Here is a 23,284-nt window from a genome sequence, read left to right as displayed (position 1 = left end):
AGCAGCTCTGGGGCCGGAAGCAGAGGCAGTGGAGCCCAGCTCAGAGGGACCCCAGTGTCCTCAGTCGGGGGCAAAAGACCCCAGGAAGGGGGCAGCCAAGACCCACAGTGGTTTCTTTTCTTTTTTTTTTTTTTTAATATTCATTTGTTTATTTGGCTGTGCCGGGTCCTCGTTGTGGCATGTGGGATCTAGTTCCCTGACCCAGGATCAAACCCGGGTCCCCTGCATTGGGAGCGCAGAGTCTTAACCACTGGACCGCCAGGGAAGTCCCCCCACAGTGGTTTCTAAACCACGTACGTGCCGCTGGCCTCCGGGACAGGATCCACAGGGGCCGTTTGGGACGGGCGGGGCCGTGGCCAGCACGTGGGGCAGGGGGACCCCCGGCCCCAGGGACCCTCGCCGGCACCCACTGCCCCCTACCTGCACCTTGCCGACTCCACTCTCCTCCTCGGGCCCCGTCAGCTCCATGGGGGCCGCCTGCTCCTTCCAGGTGGGGCCCTTCTGGGCAAAGTGCTCAGAGGCCTGCTGGCAGGACACGCGGCCCTTGTCGCCTGCCGCCGGGCCGGGCCGCGGCACCACGAACAGCATGGGGATGATGGGGCGCGGCTTCACCTCTGGCTCCTCGCTGGGCGCTTCGGGGGGCACCACGTTGAGGGGCGGCGGCGGGGGGTTCTCCTCGGCGGCCTCAGGGCCGGTGGCCGGTGCCGGGATCTCCAGCAGGGGCACCTCCTCGGTGGGGAACTGGGTGGGCGGGGGCGGCGGCAGCTGGGGCATGAGCGGGTGGTGGAGGTGCGGAGGGCCATAGCTCTTCTTCTTCCGGTCGCTCTTGGCCTTGGCTGGCCGCAGCTTGCCCCTCCCATCCTCTGTGGGGACAGAAGAGAGATGAGTCAGAGGCGGGGGCCGGGCACCCCAGGGGCCAGTGGCCAGGCACCCCCTTCGAGCGCCCCAGCCCGAGCGGGAGCCGGCTGCACTAGTTGAGGGCCCCCTCTGGCCCAGAGAGGCCTTCCCCCAAGGAACCCGGGCTTCGGGCAGTTGTCACTGCTGCCAGGTCCCCCTGCCAGGCGGCCGAGCCCTGAAGCAGCAGCACCCTGGCCTCAGAGTCCTGCACACGCTCAGAGCACCTTCTGGAATGAGCACGGAGCGCCGAGGCGAGCTGTTGCAAAGCAGCTGGGAAGAGACCGGCTCTGAACATCCTTCTTGAGGGGAGGGGGGAGGAGGCGGGATGCATTTTCTTTTCATGGGTCTGAGTTTCCTTTATTTCTACAGTAAACGCACACGGTTTGTGGAATTTTTAAAAAGCAAAACCTTAAACAACAAACCATGAACAAGTGGTTCTACTTGTGTGAAACAGAAGTGCCAGATGGGCCTGCAGGGCCCGGAAGACGCGAGGGCCGGCGCTGGGGGGTTTCCTGACAGGTGACGGGGGTGGGGAGGGAGGCGGACAGGGTGCATTTTAATTCAGGACCACAGTGGGCGTGCAGCTCATCAAATAAACTGAGATGGGCGGTGTGGCTGGAGGGGTCACGGCCCCCAAAGGCGCCCACACTGCAGCCCCGGGACCTGTGCATGCGGAGCCTGACATGGCAGCAGGGATCCTGCAGGTGAGGTTGAGCTGAGGATCCCGAGGCGGACCTCACGTACTAACAGGGATCCTTAGAAGCAGGGGGGTCCAGCTGGGGCCAGGGGAGCCGTGACTACGGAAGAAGCCAGAGAGATGCTGCGCGGCTGGCTGTGAGGATGCAGGAGGGGCCGCGAGCCAGGGATGCGGCGCCTCTCGAAGCTGCAAAAGGCGGGGAATGATTCTCCCCTGGAGCCTCCAGAGGAGCCAGCCCTGCCCACGCCTGAATTTTAGTCCAGTGGGACCCATGTCGGACTCCTGACCCCTAGAAATGTCGGAGAATAAGACTGTTGCTTTCAGCCACTGGGTCTGTGGTCACATCACACAGCCACTGGGGATGCATGTGGGCGGGGGCCTCCATGAGGCCTGCTGTGCTCAGGGCGAGGTGTGCACGGCCTCAGGGATGCCCGCCCACAAGGACCAGCAGCCCAGAGCACAGTTTTCGGGCCTTGCCTGCCCACCTGGAGAATGGGCACACGAGCTCAGGCCCTCACTGCCTGTCCCGGGTCCCCACAGGCTCAGGACGTCACATGAGGTGTGACAGCAGCTGATACCCGGGGACGAACTGGTCATCCTACTGATGGTACCCGTGAACCATTGGTTCCAATGCGTCACAGTCTGGGTCTCTGAGGGCCGGGAAAGTAAGGACAACTCGTGGAACAGCAGTGGTCCCTCTCCCGGCTAAACCTGTTGCAACGTAACACATGACAGGGTCTGATGGGCCACGCGGCATCCACATTTACCTCTTGCTATAAAAACCTGTCCGTGGGCTTCCCTGGTGGCGCGGTGGTTGAGAATCTGCCTGCCAATGCAGGGGACATGGGTTCGAGCCCTGGTCTGGGAACATCCCACATGCCGCGGAGCAACTGGGCCCGTGAGCCACAATTACTGAGCCTGCGCGTCTGGAGCCTGTGCTCCGCAACAAGAGAGGCCGCGATAGTGAGAGGCCCGCGCACCGCGATGAAGAGTGGCCCCCGCTTGCCACAACTAGAGAAAGCCCTCGCACAGAAACGAAGACCCAACACAGCCAAAAATAAATAAATAAATTTAAAAAAAACCAAAACAAACAAAAAAAAACCTGTCCGTGTTTCACCCCCGTCCCTCAGCCAAAGGTGACGACACAGGTGGGAATGATGCTCCCAAGGGCAAGGCCATCACTTAGTCCTTGACCGGCCCTGACCCAGGAAGGGGTCAAGCAAGGGCCCTCCCTCCCTTCCTCCAGGCAGACCCCCGGCCCTGAGCGCTAGGAGGGAGCCGACTCCCACCCGCGGCCCCCACTGGGTGAGCTGCAGAGGCTTGAGCCAGCCTGGCCTTCGTGGAGGTGCCCCTCTGGCCGCGGCTCCCTGCAGCCCGCAGGGTCCTGAGCAGGCAGCCGAGCTTTTCAAGAGAGGCTCAGAGGAGGGAGCGCCTGCCAGCACCCCGCACGCCCTCTGGCCCTGAGCCTTCCGAGGGCAAGGGCGCAGTCAGGATGCCTCTGCCCACCTGGAGGAGCCCAGCACGCTCCCCAGGACCCCCCAACTGCCAGCACCCCAGGAACAGTTATCCGGCCAAGGAAAGGAAATGGGCATTCCGCAGACAAAGCTGCTTCTCCCCTACAGATGCTGGACTTGGATGGTCCTGGCCACTAAAGGTCACCTCCCTGTCCCAGGAGACGTGGGAGAGGGGAGATGGGGGGGGGCGTTGAAAGGTGGGGGGCAGATGGGGGGCGGGGAGAAGTGTGTGGGAAACACTGCTCATAAGGTTTGGTGACAGCAGCCCAGCCCCAGGAGGTGACCAAGGGCCCAGGAGATCAGGCTCTTTCCTGCCGCTTCTACTGATTTACAGAAATGGTGCTGAGGCAGCCCAGAGCCCCGTTCTGACACGGCAGCAGGGACTTCCGGAGAAACGGCTTTGTTCTCTAAGGAAATCCACTCTGCCCTCCTCCCTGACAGCGCGGCCACCTGAATGGAAGTCCAGCGACGGCCTCCCAGGCCTCAGGACAGCAGAGCCTGCGAGCCGCCCCGGCTCCAGATGCTGCTGGGAAAGCACACGTCCCCGGCTCCCTCCTCACGGCCACTAGGCCCTGGGAAGCTGACGGCGGCGCACCCAGAGGACCCTGTTAGGGGACAAACCAAGGGCACTAGGGACGCTGGGGGGCCTGGGCCCTGTCTGTCCTCACGCCGTGGGGACCACCGCAGGCCTAGGGCAGGCAGGCCGCACTTGGAAAGCCCCTTGGTTGGCCCGCCTGAAGGAGCCTCGAAATGGAGCTGGAACGGTGGCTCAGACCCGAGCCGGGCCCCTCCCCAGCACACAGGGCCTCTCACCGCCCCGGCGTGCAAGGGGGCACAGAATGGCAGGGACCCCCTCTGCCCCAGCAGGGTTGCTGAGGCCCGTCTGGCACTTGTTTTTTGCGGAGAGGCACAGCCAAGAATCCCCCCACTGCCAATGGATGTTACAGCCGGGCCAGCTTCCGGAGCCCCCATGCCTCCTCTCCCACCAAAGTTCTCCCAGGGGAGAGCAGGGGGCGCAGGGCTGCTGCCTGGCTTAGGGACCCTGCGCTGCCTGGCCCAGCCAGCCCGCGTCCCTCCTGAGCCGAGCCCAGGCCAGGGGACTGTGGCATGAGTGTCAATGCCCCGCCCAGCCTGTTCCTCACTGCTGGGTGCGGCCGTCCCGGGGTCTTGTCCTAAAGCCGTCAAAAAAGGCGCGTGGGGGAAGCGGAAGTGACCCAGGACGGCTGCACACCCCTCCCCGGTCCTTGGGCGGGTTCCTGCTGGCGGCCTGCTCTGCCCTGCGGGGGGACCACGTGCTCTGGGACCTGCCCTCCTGGGGCCCCGCCGCTGCCCCTGCCGCCCCCAGCTCCAGAGCTGCGAGAAGGGACAGTGGCCGTGCTTGGCCAGAGCTGGCCAGGGCCAGGCAGGAGGAGGGAGCCCCTGCGGTCCCAGCAAGCCAGGTGGACGCGGGCTGCCTTCCCGCCGGGACCAGGGCTTGCTGTGCCGGAAGCTGCTGGTCCCATCCTGGGCCAGGCCACGGGGCAGCTGCCCTTGCAGAGCCCCGGCAGCCAGCCCGGCCCCCTCCTGCCCCTGTAGAGTCCAGGCTCCTCCATCCTGCCCACCTCCACCTGCTCCAGTCAGTCAGGGAGCTTCCTACGTGAGCAGCGGCGGCAAGCACACGCCCTCCCGACGCAAACGTAAAACAAAACGCCCCATCCTCACACCCGAACGCTCCTCACACAGCTTTGAGGGACATTAAGCTGGCGTTAAAGGAAGTCTAGAAACCACTTTAACATCTTCCACTTGTTCCCCGGATGTGTTTGCTGTCACCCCCGACTGTGAGCACTTATTTATCTGATGCATTCAGAGCGATCTTCCTCCAAGGGCTCGAGGGACAGCCCCCGACTGGGGCGCGTGGCTCCCCAGCTGTGGCAGTCTCCTTCTGTCCCCTGAAGGGACGCCTTCCTCTCTAGAGGGGCTGGTGTTCCAGGAGATGTCCCAACACCCCAACTCCTCCTTCTTGGGAACCAGGCTCTGGAGTGGAACAGGGACGGGGTGTCTGGAAAAAGGAAGCGGCCAGCCCTGAGCAGAGACGCCTCCCTGGGAGGGTATCCGCTCTGCCTGGGGTCGGCAGCCACGTGACACTGAGCCCACCACAGAGCGTGGAGCCTGCAGCCCTTCTGGAGAAGCCCTGGGGGTCCTGGGCTGAGGCCCTGGGAGGGGGACAGAGTGGCTGCAGATGCCAGGAAGGAGGGCACACATCCTGCAGGGTTTGGTCTACAGCAGCATGTTTTACTCTCAATGGACACAGAAACCACCCCTACCCCGCCCCGTTTAGGTAACAATCTGCTTAGAAAAGGGAAAACCGGAGAGGAACCGGGCCTTCGCCGTGCATGAGCCCGAGGCCAGCTCTTGGGATCCCGAGACACCAAGGCACAGTGTCCCTGTGACGGGGCCGGGTCCAAGCAGGAGGTGACGGGGCATGGGGGGTGCAGCTGTCTCTATAAATAGTCGATGGGTTTAGGCGAAGGTTCATTTTAACTTAATTCAATTAATGAAAAGAGAGCCATTATTCCTTTGCTAGGCAGTTGGGTAAACAGTGCGTCTACCTTGCCGGCTGCCCTGCATCCAGCCTCAGGCCGGCCCCTTGCGCCTGCTCGAGAGGGAGGAGAGATGCCCGTGGTCGCAACGCATCCTTCCCACCCTGCCCAGGAGGGGTCCCGCTAAAACCCTTGTCTCTCGGGACTGTCTGAACTGGTCGGCCCAGGAGCCCCCGCCCTGGCTGGCCCCCGACGGGCTGACTCCACTCCTGGAAAAAGCCGCTTCGGGCTGAAGCCAAGACCCTTGGGACGGGCGTCCTCCCACAGGCCCCGAGTGGGGTGTGCGTCCTCTCCTTTTACCCTCCAACATCCCCACTGGCCTGCCGAGGCGGCGTCCAGGGCCCGGGTCCCCATATTTCAACCTGGACTCTTGATTTCCACCTGCTTTTTCTCCCACTTAACCCCGCCCCCGTGAGAGCACCGATGCCCCCTGGCAACTTTGCAAGGTGCCACCTGGGGCGGCCCGGGTGCAGAGCCCAGCCTGCTCCTGTCCCGCCCCACGCAGCCCACCCTGGGGGCAGGGCGGTCACCACCCCAGTCCTTGCCAGTCACATCAGGGACACCCGCCGAGTCTCCCAACTCCTTGGGCCAGAACCCCTACCTAGCCATGTCAACGACTGTCCTAACCTCCCTACAGCTCAGCTCCACAGCCTCTGGAGTCAGATGCAAACGCTTCACCTGCTGATGCAACTCGGGGCCCTGGATCCCGGAACCCACGGCAGAGGGTCCATCATTCACCCACCGCAGCCCATGCTCCGACTCGCCCCACGGAACTGGGGCCCGGAGCACTCACGACACAGGCACAGAGCCGGAAGGACCACGTGCCCCTCCCAGCTGCAGACCACCCGCTCCGAGGGAGCCCCTTTTGGTTTTGGCACGTTTACTCTGTTACAGGCTAAACTGTGTCCCCCAGATTCCTATGTGGAAGTCCTAACCCCGGGGCCTCAGGATGCAGCCGCATTTGGAAACAGTCATTGCTAATGTCATGAGTTAATAAGATGAGGTCATTAGGGTGGGCCCTCATCCAATGTGACCAGTGTCCTTCTGAAAGGCGAAATGCAGACAGACTGGCACACAGGGAGAGGCCGTATGAGCGTGAAAGTGGCCTACGAGCCAAGGAGAGAAGCCTGGAACAGACCCCCCCTTCGCGGTCTCAGAAGGAACCAGCCTTGCCCACACCCTGACCTAGGACTTCCTGCCTCCAGACCAAGAGACAACGAACCTCGGTTCCTGAAGCCCTGTGTCGGGTACTTTGTCACACGGCAGCCCCAGCAGACCCGGATGCTTCCCTAAACAGTCCAGTGTCTGTCTGCCTGGCGTGTTTTCTGAACTTTAAGTAAACGGGACATGGGGCATGGGTGCCCGTGTGACATTCGGGGCTGCATGTGAGGGTCGCCCCGGTGAAGAGCAGTGGCCTTCACTGAAGCCCAGGACACTGTCCTTGCTCCTGCCTGCAAGCCGCTGGCCGGTCACGTAGCCCTGAGCTCTCCTGACCCCTCTTCCTCGGGCCTTGCTCCTTCCGGCTGCGTCGAAATCAACATCCCCCAAGGCCGCTGGCCAGCACCTATGCAGGGAGTCCCCCTAACACGTGCAGCCCCGTTTATGTTACAGTTCCCCTTGTCTTTCAAAAACGTCTCTTAATTTTCTCCATAAAGGTCTTTTATTTTCTGTTAGATCAGTTCCAGCCTGCATCGCCCTCTGGATGCTTTCATTATAGGTAGGATTTTCTTCAAAACCATGTGTTCTGTGAACGCCCGTATGTGACAAGTGTGGTGCGGCTCTGTGTGTCCAGCCCGTTTCTGGCAACTCCGCTAGCTCCCTGCGTCACCAGGCCTCAGCCTCTGGGTCCATTTCCACGGGGTGATCGTGCCTGCGCACAGACTGTGCCGACGCACTCCCCCTCCCCGCCCCCGGCCGCCTGTGTCTTGCCTCCCCGGACTGTCCAGACCCTCCCGTGTGGAGCGGGCTGTTTCGTGATGCCCACCGGGCAAGTGGCATGCCAGGCTGTCTGGGACAGGCCAGCATGCAATTTACCCAGGAAACTTTCCAGTCTTCCCTGCCTCCAGCTCCTGGGGGCCCCCTGCAGGAACACTCCCCCTTCCAGCCCGTGGGAACATCGGGGGCATGCGCCTGCCCCTCTCGGTGCCTGGTGGACAGTCACCTCGAATGCCACATCATCTGTGACACCAGCCACGAGCACCCCGGGGAGGGCCTGACCCCAAGCCAGGCAGAGATGTGCTGGCTCACCTGCTCCAAGACATGGTCCCGAAGAGGAACCCTCCAGCGACCTATGGCCTGTGATGGGGGTCTGAGGCACTGCTGCCTGGCCATCTGCCACCAGCCCCCCAGCCCCGCCCGGCCCCTCCTTTACACCTGGGGGGCAGCTGCTAGGTGCAAACGTGTGAGCAGCTGAAGCTGCAAATTAGGAAAATGAAACCAGCCGTGGAAAAGAAAAAGGAGCACCATAAAACATGGGAGTGGGGAACGTTCCAACGCTCACGGAGTGATATTCTGCGACTAATGGGCCCCAGGCAGTGTAAAGGGTACGGTTCTGAGACACGCCCACCACCGTGCCCAGATACATTTTTTTTGGTTCAACGCCAGCCTGCAGGTGGGGCATCCCCACTGCAGGCACGTCCAGCATCTGGCTGCAAACAGCAGGCCATCCCCTTTCCCAACCGAGCAGAGAACACCTCTGTTATGGACTCAGTGTCTGTGTCCCCCCAAGTTCATGCTGAGCCCCACCCCTCAGCGGGCTGGTTGGGAGGTGACTGGGTCACGAGGGTGGGGCCCTGGCGAAGGATCAGTGACCTTAGAGGCCAGAGGGCTCACTGGCTCTCTCTTCTCCCTGAGGACACAGTGACAGAGGGTCACATGCAAACCGGGAGGTGGGCCCTCGCCAGCACCAGGCCACAGCAGCACCCTGATCGCCCAGCCTCCAGCGCCGAGGAAGAAAGCCTGTTGTTTCAAGCTCCCCACCTGTGGATTCTGTTTCAGCAGCTGGATGGACTGGGACAGGCTCTCTTCAGTTTCTGGGAGAAGAGGGACTTTTCACAGCACCCCCAGAATGCACGTTTTTAGAAAACGCCCTCCCTGCCCACAAGGCACATGGATCGGATTCTGAAAGCGCGGGGCCTGGCCAGCACAGGCACCAAGCAGGACTGACCTTCGGAGCCCTCGGCCTCCCGGCCCTGCGGCAGCGGCTGGGATTCCTCCTCCTCCTCCTCGGGGTCGGCCTCTGGTGTGGCCTCCTCCTTCATGCCGCCACCGGCCTCCTCCAGGAGGGCCGTCCCAGCTGCCCCCTCGCCAGGAGACTTGGGGTCGTCCGGCTTGGGCTTCTTGGGCTGGCTCCGCTTCCGGTGAGACCTGGAGAGGGAGGCTCATCAGACGGGAGGCCAAACAACGGAGGGGAGAAGCCCTGGTCTGTGCGCCCTGTCCAGCAGACAGAGCCCCCCAGGAGGCCCGGGGAAGCGGGGGCCCTGGGTGGGGTTGGCTCCTGGGGGCAGGGGCGGTGGAGGGAGAGAGGCCTGGGGGAGGGGAGGGGATGGCAAGGGGGGTGTCAAGCGCGTGCCGATGGCAGCTGGAGATGGGATGGCGGGACGGATGGGCTCCAGGAGCCTCTGTGTGGTGGGGCGGGAGACACGGGGAGCGTGGGCTCAGATGGAAACAGCAGCTCGTGGAAAATGCCTGCGCGACAGACAAAAGGTGCACTTACGACAGCCCCGGCCTCCTGGTCTGCTCTCTCTTCCTCTCTAGACTTGGTTTCCTCTCCTCCTCAGTCTTTTTCCAGTGTCTGTTTTCTTTCAGACTAATTTGTCTAGAACGTAAACGTCAGGGGGTTTTTCTCTAGGACTCGTGTTAACTCGCTAGACGCTTCGCCGCAGGGCCTCGCGGGGCCCCGGGCTCTCCCTGCATCCTCTCCACCTGCAGGAGCTCTGAGCCCAGAGCCCGCGGCGGCCCCTTCTCTAAGCTGCACCCCGGCCCCCCTCACCTCCTGCCCACGCCGGCCTCCAGGGCGGGGCCCCGGGCTCAGGGGCTGCGACAGTCCCCGGACGGGATAGAGGGCGGTCCTCGGGCCCCAAGTGAGAATCCCAGCTGAGGCTGAGCTGTGGCTTCTTAGTGAAAACGAGGGGGAATTGGGGTTAATAAAGGAAGAAAGGAAAGCGACGAAGGGAGGGGGGCTGCAGGTTAGTGGCCAGGGCACCCCTGCCGGGTCCTGGGGGGACGTCCCTGTCGGTTCCTGGAAACTTTCCCGGGAGGGGACAGTGCAGCTTTGAGACCTCAGGAGGTGTGTGACTGGCCCGGGAGCTGATGCAGGCGCCAGGGCGGTGGAGAGGCTCAGCCGTGGGCAGGGGGCACCAGGACAGCCACAGGCTCCGGGTCTCACAGCCGAGGGGGTGTTTTGGAGAGAGCTGTTGGCGCTGGCCGTGGCTTCCCTCCCCCAGGGAGCTCTCCATGTGGCCCCAGTGGGGTCAGACACCAAGACCTTATAGGAGACCCTACAGGGTCCCTGGCAGCCACACCTCCAAGGACCAAGCGCTCACCAAGGGGAAGCAGGGCTGTCTGACTGGGGACGGGTGGGCAGGGAGGCCCCGAGGGCTCCAGATGCCAGGACCCCCATCTCCTCCCAGGGGCGTCTGCAGCAGGACGCTGGGGCCTCACGGCTTCCTTGCTGCCTCCCTGCCCGACGCCGCTGGCCCCTGGGGTGCCTCCTTCTAACTGTCCCCTGACGCTAACCGCTAACCACTGCCGGTCCCTTGCTGCTCAGCTGCCTAACTCGAGGGCCCCTGCCTCTGTGCCCTGAGCCCAGGCAATGCCTGGCACACGACAAGCCCTACTTGATGTCTGCAGCATGAACCACCCTGATGACCAAAGGTGGAAAGCAGGGAGCATTCCGGGGAGGGCGCGTCATGGGCAGAGGCATGGCATCACACACAGCATGGCGTGCAAGGGCGCACTGCGAGGGGGAGGGGTGGAGGAGGACAGGCGGGCGGGGACGGGGCGGGGGAGTCGGCAACAGATGGGGGCGGGAGGGGGCACGAAAGACTCAGGCCTCCCCGGGTACACCCTCCACACCGAGCGATTTGGGGAAACGCCGGGTGCAGCCCCGAAGCAGAGACAGGTGGGAAGCTCCGGGCTTTTCCCCAGTTGTCATCCGGAGGCTTCTCTCGGGGTCTGGGAACGCTGCAGGGCCGGGTGCCCACAAGCGAACCCCCATGCTGGCCCCAGCACCCAGCAGAGGGGCACCCTCCTACCGCCAACTCACCTGGCCTCGGTTTCCTGCAGCTGCCCCGCTCCTCACCCCCTCTCCGGCCCTCCCCCCACCCCCACCAACCCGGAACTGGCCCGGAGGCCACTTCTGCCCCTGCCCGCCTCAGGGTCCCCAGAGAGCCCAGGTCTTCCTCGGCCCCCGACACACCAGTGGGCTCAGAGCTCTGCCCCCAGCACCAAACCCCCAGCAGCCACCGGGCCGCACTAACGCAGGGACACCCCCACCCCGAACGGGTGGAACTAGGTGCAGAGACGTAGGTGAAGGGACAGGCCCTACTGCAGAGGGGAAAGCGAGGTGAACGTCGGCATGCAAAGGAGAATCTGTTTTGTGAGAACATAAGCTGGGAAATGACACCAGGGGAATCTGGGGTTGACTTGCTGACAGCTGTGGGGAGCTGTGCGCACACCCTAATCGCAGTCTGGCCGTTACAGCATCCCCTGGGCCCGCTCCGCAGATGCGATGCCTTCCCCTCTTTGAGCCATTTCTTCTTGTATTGACTTCCACGTGTCTCCTCACGCTGCTGCTGTTCTTTGGTTCTGGCTTCTCTGCTGAGTTGCCAGCACAGACACTTACGCTGTGGCCATCCTGCCCACCTCAACCCCTCCTGGCTTCTCTCCCATTTTGGTTGTGGTGAGATTCTATATTACATTTTTCTGATCCTGTAAATATAGTTCATCCGTGAGCAACAGAGCTGCTCGCACTGCATTCTTTGCTCGCTCCTTCTGGAGTCAGTAACTGGTCCCCTCTTAGACGCTTAGCTTTCTTGGTTATCTCCAAGATCTTGGTGTGGCCTCCTAGGCAGGGGTCACATGCTCCTCAATGACACCCCGAGGCCCTCCTCTTATCTTGAGACTGCCTTGGACTCTCCTGAGTTGGATCTGGTTTCCTTGATCCCATGTCTTCCTTGGTTGATGCCCTTGTTTAGCTGGAGCACATCCTCCAGCAGCTTTCTCAGAAAAGAGGGGGAACCTGGGACTTTGCTTGTCTAAAAAGATCTTTATTCCCTTCCCATACGAAGTTGGTAATTTGGCTGGGTATTTCTGGGCTGAAATGATTGCTCTCCTGACCTTTAAGACCCTTTTCCTTTGTCTATTAGCGTGTAGCATCATGATCGCCAAGTCCAGTGCTGTTTGGGCCCCTCACTCTTTACGTTGACCTGTTTGTTTGTTCCAGAGGCTTTGCAATCTTCTGTTTAACCTGAGTTGTGAAAAGTCTGCATTCTAGATTTCCTCAAGCTGGCTCCCAACCCACCTCTTACATTCCTTTGCTCTCTTTTAAATTTTTTTTTTTTTTAGTCACGTTGGGTCTTCATTGCTGTGCATGGGCTCCCTCTAGTTGCAGCGAACGGGGGCCACTCCTTGCCACGGTGCGCGGGCCTCTCACCTCGGCGGCCCCCCCGTCGTTGCGGAGCACAGGGTCCAGGCGTGTGGGCCTCAGCAGTTGTGGCTTGCAGGCTCCAGGGCACAGGCTCAGTAGTGGTGGCGCACAAGGCACAGCCTCAACAGTTGTGGCTCAGCTGCTCCGTGGCATGTGGGATCCTCCCGGACCAGGGAACGAACCCGTGTCCCCTGCACTGGCAGGCAGACTCCCAACCACTGTGCCACCAGGGAAGCCCCCTGTGCTCTCTTTTAAATGTCCAAGAGCCATCTCTTTCCTAAAAGCCTTTTTGTTTATACAGCAGATTCTTCCATAAATGCCAAGTCACCTGCCCTCTGGGAGGAGAAGTTAGTTTTCTTCTGCTCACTGAATGGCCTCTCCTGTGGGGTCCTGCTTTTCTTTTTTTTGTTTGAGACTGTTTCACATTGAGTTTCCTCAGGGTTTAGGGACCCCTGGCTGTGATGTACAAAGGACTAAGATGTTCGTTGGTAGCTGTGTGTGAGCAGGGCTCCTAGAAGGGGAGTGGGCAGGTGGGAGCCCTGTCACTTCACGGGGGACCCCCGATATCATGTGTGGCTTTGTTCTGTTGGGCCACTCTGACTCGGCCCCGCGGTTGGGGATATGTGAGGCTGGCAGGCCCGAGCTCACCAGCAGTAGGGCCAGCGTCTTCTGCTGGGGGATGGGGTGGAGGAGGAGGCCCTGAGCCCAGCGATGCCTCCAGCACACTGCGGTCCCCGCCCCAGCAGGCGCCCGTGCCTGAGTCCCAGGCCTTGTGGCGTGAACCAGCCCGCTCCCCATCTGCAGGTCCACGGACTCGAGTTTTCTCTGTGCTGCAAAATCAGGTGTCACTTGCCCATCTTTTCCTTCCTTCAGAGTCTGCCGAGGCTGCTCGCCCCCTCTCCTCTTCCCTGTCCCTGCTTTACAGTCGTTCTCGTGGCGTTTCAGAGGAGGGTGGACACAAACGTGCACTTTACCTGCCAGGCTTAACGGGATGTCACTTGGTGAAGATGATAAGAATCAAGTATTGGTACAGAGTCCAAATTCCTACACTGATACTTCCAAGATGGGAGCAGGTGTCCTTGGACCTCAGGTGGCAGGAGAGGCAGAGTGAGGGGGCTCACTGAGGGGCCCAGGGCACACGGCCCCCTTGGGCATCCCAAGACGGGGCTGTTGCCCAGAACTTTTGACTCCCTGGGGGGGACTTGGGGCTTCCTGGCCAGGAGTCGCAGCCCCTTCCTCCAGCGTTCCCTGCCCCACAGCCAGTAGGTGTGGCGTTCAGTGGGCTTTCTGGTGAAGTCACAGGGACCACAAGCTCCTGGGGCCGCAGGGGCTGGCAGGCCCCACAGTCATGGCCCCTTCTGAGCGGCCAGGAGCTGCATTGGGGGAAAGGGCTCAGGAGCACGGCAGGGTCAGGGTGGCTGGAAGGAGTGGGTCGGAGGCACAGTCGTGTACAGCCTGGCCGGGGCATCAGGCACAGGGGGAGAGGGGAGACCAGACTGGCTCCTCGCGGGTCTCGGGGCAGCAGAGGGGGCAGGGATGTGCTCCCTGGCTCCTTGTTTCCATGGTGACCAAGGATGGGAGGTGGAGAGGTGGTGGGCGGGAGCTGCTGGGCTGGGCGAGCAGGGCTAGCGGGCTCTAGCCTCCTGCGTGGGCAGCTGGAGGTCCCGCCAGGGGGAGAAGCAGAAGCTGGGGAGGGACGGGGCCCCGTGGGTCCGGAGAGGAGCACGCTTCCCCTCCCCCACTTCCCTCCAAGCCCGGCTGCTCAGATGCTCTGCACAGGGGGCGTGTGAGTGTCCAGCAGAGCACACACCTGCTGGAACACGTGGGCAACACGGAGCATTCCTTGAAGCTCTCCTTGGAAATAATCAGGAGCCGAGAAGAAAACACAGTCTGCATATGGAGGAAGGCTGCTCAGGCAGGCAGGAGCGGGGGAGGGGAGCAAGGCGAAGACGCCAGCTGGGCAGGGGTCCCACCTGGCGGCGACGGCGAGGGGGCCACACGGCACGGACAAGAAGGTTACAGGTTATGGGCCCTGTTTGGCACGGGGCGGGGTCAGTTCACCTGACAAGATTTAGGCGTGGAAGGTAAATCCACGGGAGGGCGTCATTTTCTCCCAAAGGAGCCAACACCTGCCTCTGCTCTGAGGTGACATCTGGGGCGGGGTGCAGGGGGCCGTCAGGAAGGCTGGGCCCTCGAGGGGCGGGGGCCTGGCTGAGCCCGTCTGAGTGAGGACCAAGGAATGGATGCAGCATCCCAAAGGAGAAGGCAAGGCTGCACAGGGATGGGGGCGCGGGAGGGTGCCCACAGCAGGCAGACGAGGAGCCCACCCCAATGCCAAGCCCTCGGGAAGGGACACTGGGGGATGTCTGGGGACATCTGTGGTCGTCTCACTGGGGGGCTGCTCCTGGCATCAAGTGGGCGGGGGTGGGGCTGCTGCTCAACCCCCCCCCAGTGCCTGGGACAGCCGCCCACGGAGGATGTCAGCAGTGCCGAGGGGAGACCCTGGGCTAGGGACAGAGCCAGATTTGCCCCCATCCCCTATCCGGCCGAGGCAAGGATGCTAGGGTGGTGCCGCCCCTGCCCACAAACCAACTCTCCAACAGGGGAGGCTCAGGGGAGCCGGCAGCCCTGGAGACCAGGCACAGCTGGCCACGTGGCCAGGAAAGAAAGTCACAAGGGACTCCTGAGGGCCACTGCCACTGGGAGTGGGGTGGGGGCAGCGGCTTCCAGCTTGACATTGGGCCTCCAAATGTGAGTCCCCAATCAGCCTCTTAAGAGAAAGCCCCCCCAACCAGTGACTTTTTAAAAAGGTGGGGGAATCAGCCTTATTTTACATACTAAAGGCTTTAAAGAAAATTGCATCCTTGGGAACACGACTTAATTTGTTATTCAGTCCCAGGTCGGCACACAGGGAGGGGAGGTGGGAGAGAGGGACGTTCCAGAAAGGACGTGTGCTGTGCAACATGACGAGGGGACAGGGAGGGGGTACGGGGCTCTTCGTGCACAGAAGGTTCCGGCCAAGGCCCGGCGGCCGGGTCCCTCCTCTGGGCAGGCTCCTCTGACAGCCTCTAATCCCATTCCATCCTGGAATGAGGCCCCAGTCCTTGGCAGTCACTCTGTTGACCAATTAGTCTGAGCCATCACCAATCAACCATTATGCAAATGCCGGATCCGGCCTGGGAGCCAGCCAGCTCACTCCGCTCCCTCCCTCGGGAAAGACCGGGAAAGAGCGGGAGCTGCAGCAGATCAGCCTCACCAAGAAGGTGTTTTTCGTGAGGAACACACAGGAGAGCGGAGAGTCAAAGGGAGACACAACAAAAGAAATCAGAAAAGAGAGACACCTTCACGTGGGATGTCAGGAGCAGATGGGAAAGCATCCCGGAGCTGAGAGAACATTCTCAGAGAGGGGCTCGGGTGGGGAAAACACGCAGGTGAGGGCGCGTAGAAAGGAGAACAGGCCCAGCGGGGAGAAGGTTCTGGGCTGGGCGTGACCGCTTGGCCAGGATGATTTTTCCCAGTTCCTGCAGAGTGCTGGGGTGCCACCAAGGATGCACTGCCCAAGGAACACACTGGCCAAGGCCCCACCCCTCAGGGACCAGGTCCTGGGGGAGGCGCCATCCTTGACCAATGGGGACAAGACCCGCCAGCAGTGACCAAGGGCTACAGATGGAAACCTCACCCGAGGCCCAGATCCGACTGCAGCCTGTTTGTGCTGCCCACAAGCTAAGCATGATGTTCACAAGCTAAGCATGATGTTTACAAGCTAAGCATGACGGTTCAAAAGTTAAAAGAATAATAACATTTTGTGGCATGTGAAAATGATACGAAATTCCCACTCCAGTGTCCACAGATAAAGTTTTATTGAGACTCGCCTCGCTCATTGTTTACGGAATGTCTTACTGTCCAGGGCGACCGCCATGGAGCCAAGTGGTCAAGGGAGAGCCCGCTGAGCCCTTGAAGCCCTAACACCAACACGAGGATGCTCTGGGCCGCCCCGCCCGCTCCAGCCATACCCCAGGCCCGGCGAGGACCTGCCGACCGTTCCTTGGGCACCAAGAAGGAATCTGTCTGAACCCTGTCCACAGACAGCTCAGGCCCCGAGAGCCTGGACGTTTCCCAGAGAAAGAGCACGATGGAGTCGGACGCTTCCGAGGCCGCACGGCACTGCCCCTCACTCCCCAGCTCCGCCACCCACATCCCTGTGGCCTCGGCGCAGACGCCAAGAGGGGGCGGCCACTCTGCCCTCTCCTTCCTTGCCGGACACCAGGCAGCGGCCGGGCAGGGACCATGCTGGGTGGAAGGTGGGCCGGGAGGGGGGCCTCTGAGATGGAATGGGGTGGCAGAGGGCGTCCGGCGGACAGGTCTCTGTAGTCACCTCCGTGTCCGCGGATTCAAGCAACACGTTATCCGAGGCACCAGAACAAGCATCTACAGACGCAAAAGGGCAGGGGCGTGGCTCTCATGGAGGGAGCTCGGGGCCTGTGCCCCACGGCTCCTGCCACAGCTCAGAGTCAAGAAGGGCCACATGGCCCCGACGCAGAAACAGGGCTCTCGCACCGGGGATAGCGGGATAGTGAGTCGGAAGCCTGAGAGGCACAGTGTGTGGGGTCCCGAGAGGGCAAAAAGGGCCCACCTCCCAGGAGCTGGCAGACAAGGAGCGGGTGGGAGCCTGAGTCCCCTGACAACACAGGCAGCAACGGCGGTGAGTCCCCAACAGCCCGCGGAGGAAGTCAGGCCCGAGAAACACTCTGCCTCTGAAAGAGGGAGAAATGGAGAGGGGGAGAGGGAAGGGGAGAAGGAAGGAGGAAGAGGAGGGGGAGGGGGAGGAGGAGGAGAGAGGAGAGGAGAGGAGAGGAGAGGGGGTGGGGGGACAGCCTGCAGCCCCCGCCAGCGGGGAGCAGTGGGCCGGGGTCGCTGGGCGACTCACCTGCGGAGGAGCTTGGCCTTGAGCGAGGCCCGGGAGGCGCTCCAGGTGCTCAGCTCGGGGCTGCTCAGGGCCGTGGGCCGCGTGTGGTCCAGCACCGTGAGGTCCTTGCCCTGCTTCCACAGCTCGTAGCGCTCCGGCTGCAGGATGCGCACAAAGACGTCCATGGAGATCTTGACCATGTCCTTCCGGCATGTGCACTGCGTGCGGGCAGGAGAGAGACCACTGAGCCCGTGGGCCAGTCACCCCACACCACGCGGGGCACCTCGAGCCTACCCCATCCTCCCTAGAAATTCCCTCACGAGACAGGAAAGGGGGTCTTCTCATCCCGACGCGGGGGAAGGTGAGGCTGCTGCATCCCCCCAGTGGGAGCCTCTGGCCTTCCCCACGGAGTCGCACCCCACAACCTGCACGTGGTCCACCACGGTGCCCCCAGCCGCTCAGGAGCCGAGGCCACATGCCCTGAGCTTCAGCCGCCTCGAGTCAGTTCAAACCAAAATCTCCCTCCTGTCAGACACGCGCACCCCCGACCAGGTAAAATGCACGTGGAATGTCTTATAACAGCGGCAATTCCAAAGGTTAGTTAGGAAGAGGGAAAAAGCTGTCAGCCCCCAAAGAGCAAACAAGGAAACAAATGTGATCTGGAGAAGGTGCTCCCCTGCCCCCGTGTCCCTGCCTTGGGCTTCGGGAGAGGAGGCTGGGGACCCAGGAGACTCAGCACCTGGCCCCAGGGCGGCCGGAACTCGCCTCAAGCCAATGCTGGCCTGGCTAGTAGAGTTCCTTGTGCCTGGGAGCTTCAAGCGCGGGACACACAGCATAACGAGGACGGGCTGAGATGGGGTCCTTCCTCCCCCTCCTCTGCTGTCTAGACCCTGAAGACGTCTCCACACGCAAACCCCGCGTTCCGGGAGCCTCCATGCCACAGGGTCACAGTGGCCCCCAGGACTGGGCCTCGTGCAGGAGGCGCTGCAGCCGTCCCAGAGGAGTTGGGGGCCAGAGAAGCCAGGCAAGGATTGCAGAAGCCGGGCTCGGGACGGCGAGCCCTCGGTCAAGGGGAGGAAACCAGACAGCCCTGGTGTCCTAGTTACCTGCGGGCTAAGGCCAAGAGCAAGAGGGAAGGAGGGACCGAGGGGACCACTGGTCTAGAGCAAGGCTGGCGAGCTGCCCACAAAGGACCAAGCAGTATAGATGCTTCCAGCTGTGCAGGTCACTGATCTCTGTTAACAATCTCTCAGCTCTGTGAGCACTTGGGAGCAGCAAGACCGACTCATAAACAAATGAGTGTGGACGAGTGCAGATAAAACTTTATTTACAAAACAGGCAGGGGACCGGATGTGGCACAGGCCGAGGTTTGCCGGCTCCTGGTATAGACTCTAGAGGACAAAGCAGCACCAGGCAGCCACCTTCTGGGAGATGAGCTTCCCCAGGGACGGCTCCACAAGGGACCTCGGGGTGGGCCTGACCCTGGGGGTCCGAGCTCGCCTCCCTCTGAAGGGGCACTGTCCTTGCCTCCTTAGGGGGACACACCTGTCCTGAGCATCGCGACAGGAGACCGCGGGGCAGTCACCCCTCAGGGACATCTGCACTGCAGCCCCTGCAGCTCTGACTCCAAACGCCCCACTGTCAGATAAACAGGCTTATCCCTTTTTAAGCTGTTCCCCAAACCACAGCTTAAAAAGTGTCTCTGGATTTTTTTTTTCCGGGCTGCGTGTGTGCGTGTGTGTGTGTGTGTGTGCGCGCGCGTGCGTGCGTGTATGTATTTAGAATTGCGTATGCGTTTATTTTTCATCCCATGCAATTTCAAAGGACATTATGAACGTGTCTCCGTTTTAAATGCACATCTCGCCTCTGTTTACAACCACCCATCACTGCCACTTTCTCAAAGGAAATGAAGGAAGCGGAAGGAAAAGACTTAATCGAATGCAGTGATTATGTATCTTGCCCTGACAAGCCCCTCCCGACTTCCCTCAGTTGGCTCAGAAACATCGAGATATTTATGACCTGGAGTCTGAGGCTGCTGAGGGCGGGTCCCGTGGCGTCTCCTGCAGCCCCAGCGCCCCCATCCTGCCCGCTCCCAGGCCGCATCCGGGAGCTCAGCTTGGGGACAGCAATAGCCTGACCACACCAAGTGGGAGGGAATATTTATGACCCAGCGACTCCCCGCAAACTCAACTCAGTTAATGAGAAATTGCGCAGCAGAGAAAGGCTGGCGGTGTAATTTGGCTGTGGAGTGGCGAGAGCACAGATGGTGCCTGGGTTCCAGATTCCTGGCCGGCCACGGCCTCCCTGGCGTCAACACCAACAGCAGCTTAAGGAATTTGTATCAAGCGGCCTTGCAATTGCTTTTCCTTAAGCAATTAAAAAAAGCACGTGTGTGCGCCGTGGAGGGGATGGAGGGGACCCGGAGCACATCGTCTGTGTCTCGGAGCCCGGCCCGCGCCCCTCGCCCAGCCAGGGCGCAGGGCTGGGAACACCCACCCTCACGTCTCCGTGGGGTTCTGGCTGCGGTGGGGTTTGTCGCTGGTGGGGACCGAGGTGTGGGGGGGCATGGGCATCAGGGAGGAAACGGTGGGAAAAAGGCAAGGCCCCTTGGGTCGTGGGGGACAGGAGGGACAGCCCTGGTTCAGGACACGGCAACAGTCACCTCCGTGGGCTAAGCAGCTGAGCACCACAGACCCATCACCTTGTTTCAGCTCACAGTTTGGCAAAAGAATTTGCTAAGACCAGCGAAAAGATCCGGCTACCTAAAAGCAACTTCCAGGGGCTGAGCGCGCCAGAACCGCCCCCCCCCACGGACCCTGCACCAGTGCCTTCTGATTTGTGGCCCCTGCCCAGCAGAACTGCCCGCGCCGCTGTTTCACTTCGGGCCTGCGAGTAAGCACGGGGGCTCTGAGCTGCAGGGCCGTCCTGGAAATGGGGCTGAGGGATGGGGGGAGGGCGGGAGGCCGGAGGCTTGGGGAACAACCCTCAGGGCAGTGCCCGGGGAGGGACTGCGTCCTCCCCTCCAGCCCGGCGGGCTCCCAGACCTTCCTGAGGACCTGCTGGAGTCACTAAGGCTGAGTGTCTGCTGCTTGCTCTCTAGCTCCGGAGCTCAGCAGCCCCATCAGCCGGAGACCAGCCGGAGTGTGCTCTCCCCGGGACCCGGCCTGGCCATTAGTTCTGATGGGGAAACCGGGCTCGAAGGGGAGGGAGGAGGCCTGAGCGCACCCCAGGGCCCTCCGTACCTTCAAGACTCAGCCACCAGAATCGCGTGGGGCAGGGCTCCCGCTCCACGAGCAGCTAGGTAATGAGGACGCTGAGCATCCTGCTCTAATCAGCCAAGGCGGGGTGGCTGGTGATCCCGTTAGCGCCGAGGGGCCATCTGGGGACAGAAGGCGTAAAGGAAGAGGCGGGGGCTCGGGGGGGACACGCGCTGCGCATGGCCTGGGCCCCAGCACCAGCCTCTATGGGTGCGAGACAGGCTGCGCCCTCTGTGGGTCCCCACCCTGGGCCTGCCCGCCTGGCTGGGGGCCGGCCTCCCGCCCACAGGGCTCTTGGCCCCCACTGGCTCAGCCCCACCCCCAGATTCTGGGCCTGGAACGGTGGTCTCCCCGGGTGACGCGAGCAGAGGGAGGCGGCAGCCCGACGCTCAGAGCAGAACTGTCTCTCTGACGCAGCCTCTCATCAAGGGGGGCCTGACAGCCCCGAAAAGTGCACCTCAAAGAGCCCCTGACGGGGCCCCCGGTGGAGCTGCTGGCGCCAAGTTAATTAACGCGGGAGGAACGAGCTGTTTAAAGTGACAGTGGAGAGGAGACACGAGCTCCGCCCCCGCACACCCCCCAAGAGGAGGGGGGACAGGATGCCCCCCCAGAAGCAGACACCAGCTGCCTGCCGAGCGAAAGGCTGGCAAGGAGGGCAAGGGCGCAGCCCTGACAAACCACCGGCGAGCCAGCGAGGCCCTTTCCTCCCCTCCCAAGGATGTGAAAAATCCAGACAAAGACCGTCTCTGCTTCATCACAGAGAGAAAAACGTGCGCATGCACACACGCATGCACAAGCCTCAGGAACACTCTAACCACACAGGTCAACCTCTGTGGACCCCCTGGGTAGGTGACAGAGCCACCCGACGGCCCTGTGTGGGCCTGGTGAGCCTTGGTCCTAAGCACCGATTCAACTACAGAAACGGTCTTATGATGGATCTGTTGTCAGAAGAAATACAAAACTCACAGTCAAGAATACACTAAAGCCCCAACCGTGACCAAAAACCTTTAGGGAAAGTCAAGGGCATTCATCAAAACCAACCACGGTTCTTTCAATGGGGGGAGGGGGGGTGTCAAACAATTTTGTGGTATTTGTTTTTCTAAATCTCTTTACTGAGCAGGTGTATCATTTAAGTTGGTTGGGGGTGGGCAGATTATGAAGTCTGGCCCACCACCTGTTTTTGTAAATAAAGTTTTATTGGCACACAGCCCGGCACACAGCCCTGCCCACGGCCACACTGGTGCTGCTACAGCAGAGCTGAGCAGTTACACAGCAACTGGATGGCCCCCAAATCCACAAATATCCACTATCTTGTCCTTTACAGAGTTTACCAAACCTTGATTAAGTCACAGAATCATTTTCACAAGGTATCTTGAAGCCCTGACCCCGCAGTGTGTCTGTATCTGCAGAGAAGGAATTAGGAGGTGATGAAGGTTAAATGAGGTCATAAGGGTGGGGCCCTAATCCTATAGGACTAGTGTCCTTTTCAGAAGAGTAACAGAGACAGATCTGACCCCTGCCCCTGCTGCCCCCAGGTGAGGACACAGCAGGAAGCTGGCGGTCACGGGAAGCTGACCCCAGTGGCACCCTGATCTCAGGCTCCCAGCCTCCAGAAGTGTGAGGAATAAATGCCTGTTGTTTAAGCCGCCCAGTCCCCGGTACCATATTTCTGCAGCCTGAGCCGACAGAAGACAGGTGTCTGCCTGGAAACTTATTGCAGTCCCACTTTTTACTGAGCACAGCAAGCTGTACATCCCCACCACCTGTTGCCAGAATCCGACTCTCACCAGGTGCCAGGAAGCACCTAGAACCTGGCACACGGAGGCCTGGCCTCGGGCTCCACCTCCTCAAGGCTGCACCTGCTTTCACACCTGCAGCCCGAGCCGACCACTCTCAGGGGAACGTGCCCTCCACCAGAGCCCCTGGGGACCTGAGCAGTGGGCCTGGGCCAGCTACGCACACCCCCAGCCGGGCCGGGCCCAGACCCCACTTCAAAGGGGACCCGGGGGCCCAACAAAGGGACCAGCCCCATGCTGTCCGGGGTCGCCAAGTCTCTTTCCTACAGAGGCACCAGCTCCTAACCCCGAGCCACGGATCTCACACGTTGTGCCAGGGACGGACATAGGTTTTCTGGTTTGTTTTGTTTTGTTTTGGCCACGCCGCAGCATGTGAGATCTTAGTTCCCTGACCAGGGATCGAACCCGTGCCCCCTGCAGTGGAAGCGTGGAGTCCTAACCACTGGACTGCCAGGGAAGTCCCAGTTTTCCGTTTTAATGAACTCAGGCGCTCATAAATGGAGGAACGCGGTAATGAAGTTCCCTGAAATGACACCTAAGGAATGAAGGGGTCAGATCCTTGGTCACCTCGCCAGGGCCTATGGCAGGAGATGCAAAAGGGCCAGCCTTGGGGGTGACTTTCTCTTCTATTTTTCGTGGTGGTAGGTGTGCAGGTGGGCCCTTTTTCTTACTGAACCCGTCCCAATACGTTACACCTACCAGCAGTCACATTCTGTATGCAGCTCAGAGACACGTCTAAGATGTGGCCCAAGTTCCAGGCAGGATGGATATAAGACTTCCTAGAGCTTCCTAACAGTCTGGCCCGCAGTGGAAGCATACTTTAAGGGCTTCAATTTCCCAAGGTTTTGGTTGTTTAAAAAGAAAGGCACTGATCTTAGATTAGATCCAGCAATTGAAGCCATAAAATCCCAGAGCAAAATGGTTTCTCACTTTTAGCTCACACAGTCTGTCTTCCACGTCTGAACCATTACATGCTCCGAACTAATCAG

General features: G+C 61.1%; 1 protein-coding gene across 1 annotated transcript in view; it reads right to left on the bottom strand.

Moving 5' to 3' along the window:
• Positions 1–23,284, bottom strand: part of KDM4B (lysine demethylase 4B) — a 140,656-nt gene that overhangs the window by 14,979 nt on the left and 102,393 nt on the right. The window contains 4 exon segments of the mRNA XM_082456900.1: positions 421–863; positions 8,854–9,053; positions 9,403–9,504; positions 17,264–17,460. Of these exon segments, the coding sequence (XP_082313026.1) occupies positions 421–863; positions 8,854–9,053; positions 9,403–9,504; positions 17,264–17,460 (942 nt within the window).

The sequence above is a fragment of the Balaenoptera physalus genome (assembly GCF_965194825.1).
Source record: "Balaenoptera physalus genome assembly, chromosome: 3".
NCBI lineage: Eukaryota > Metazoa > Chordata > Mammalia > Artiodactyla > Balaenopteridae > Balaenoptera > Balaenoptera physalus.
The sequence above is the reverse complement of the archived record's forward strand: the minus strand, read 5'-3'. Positions and strand labels throughout refer to the sequence as shown.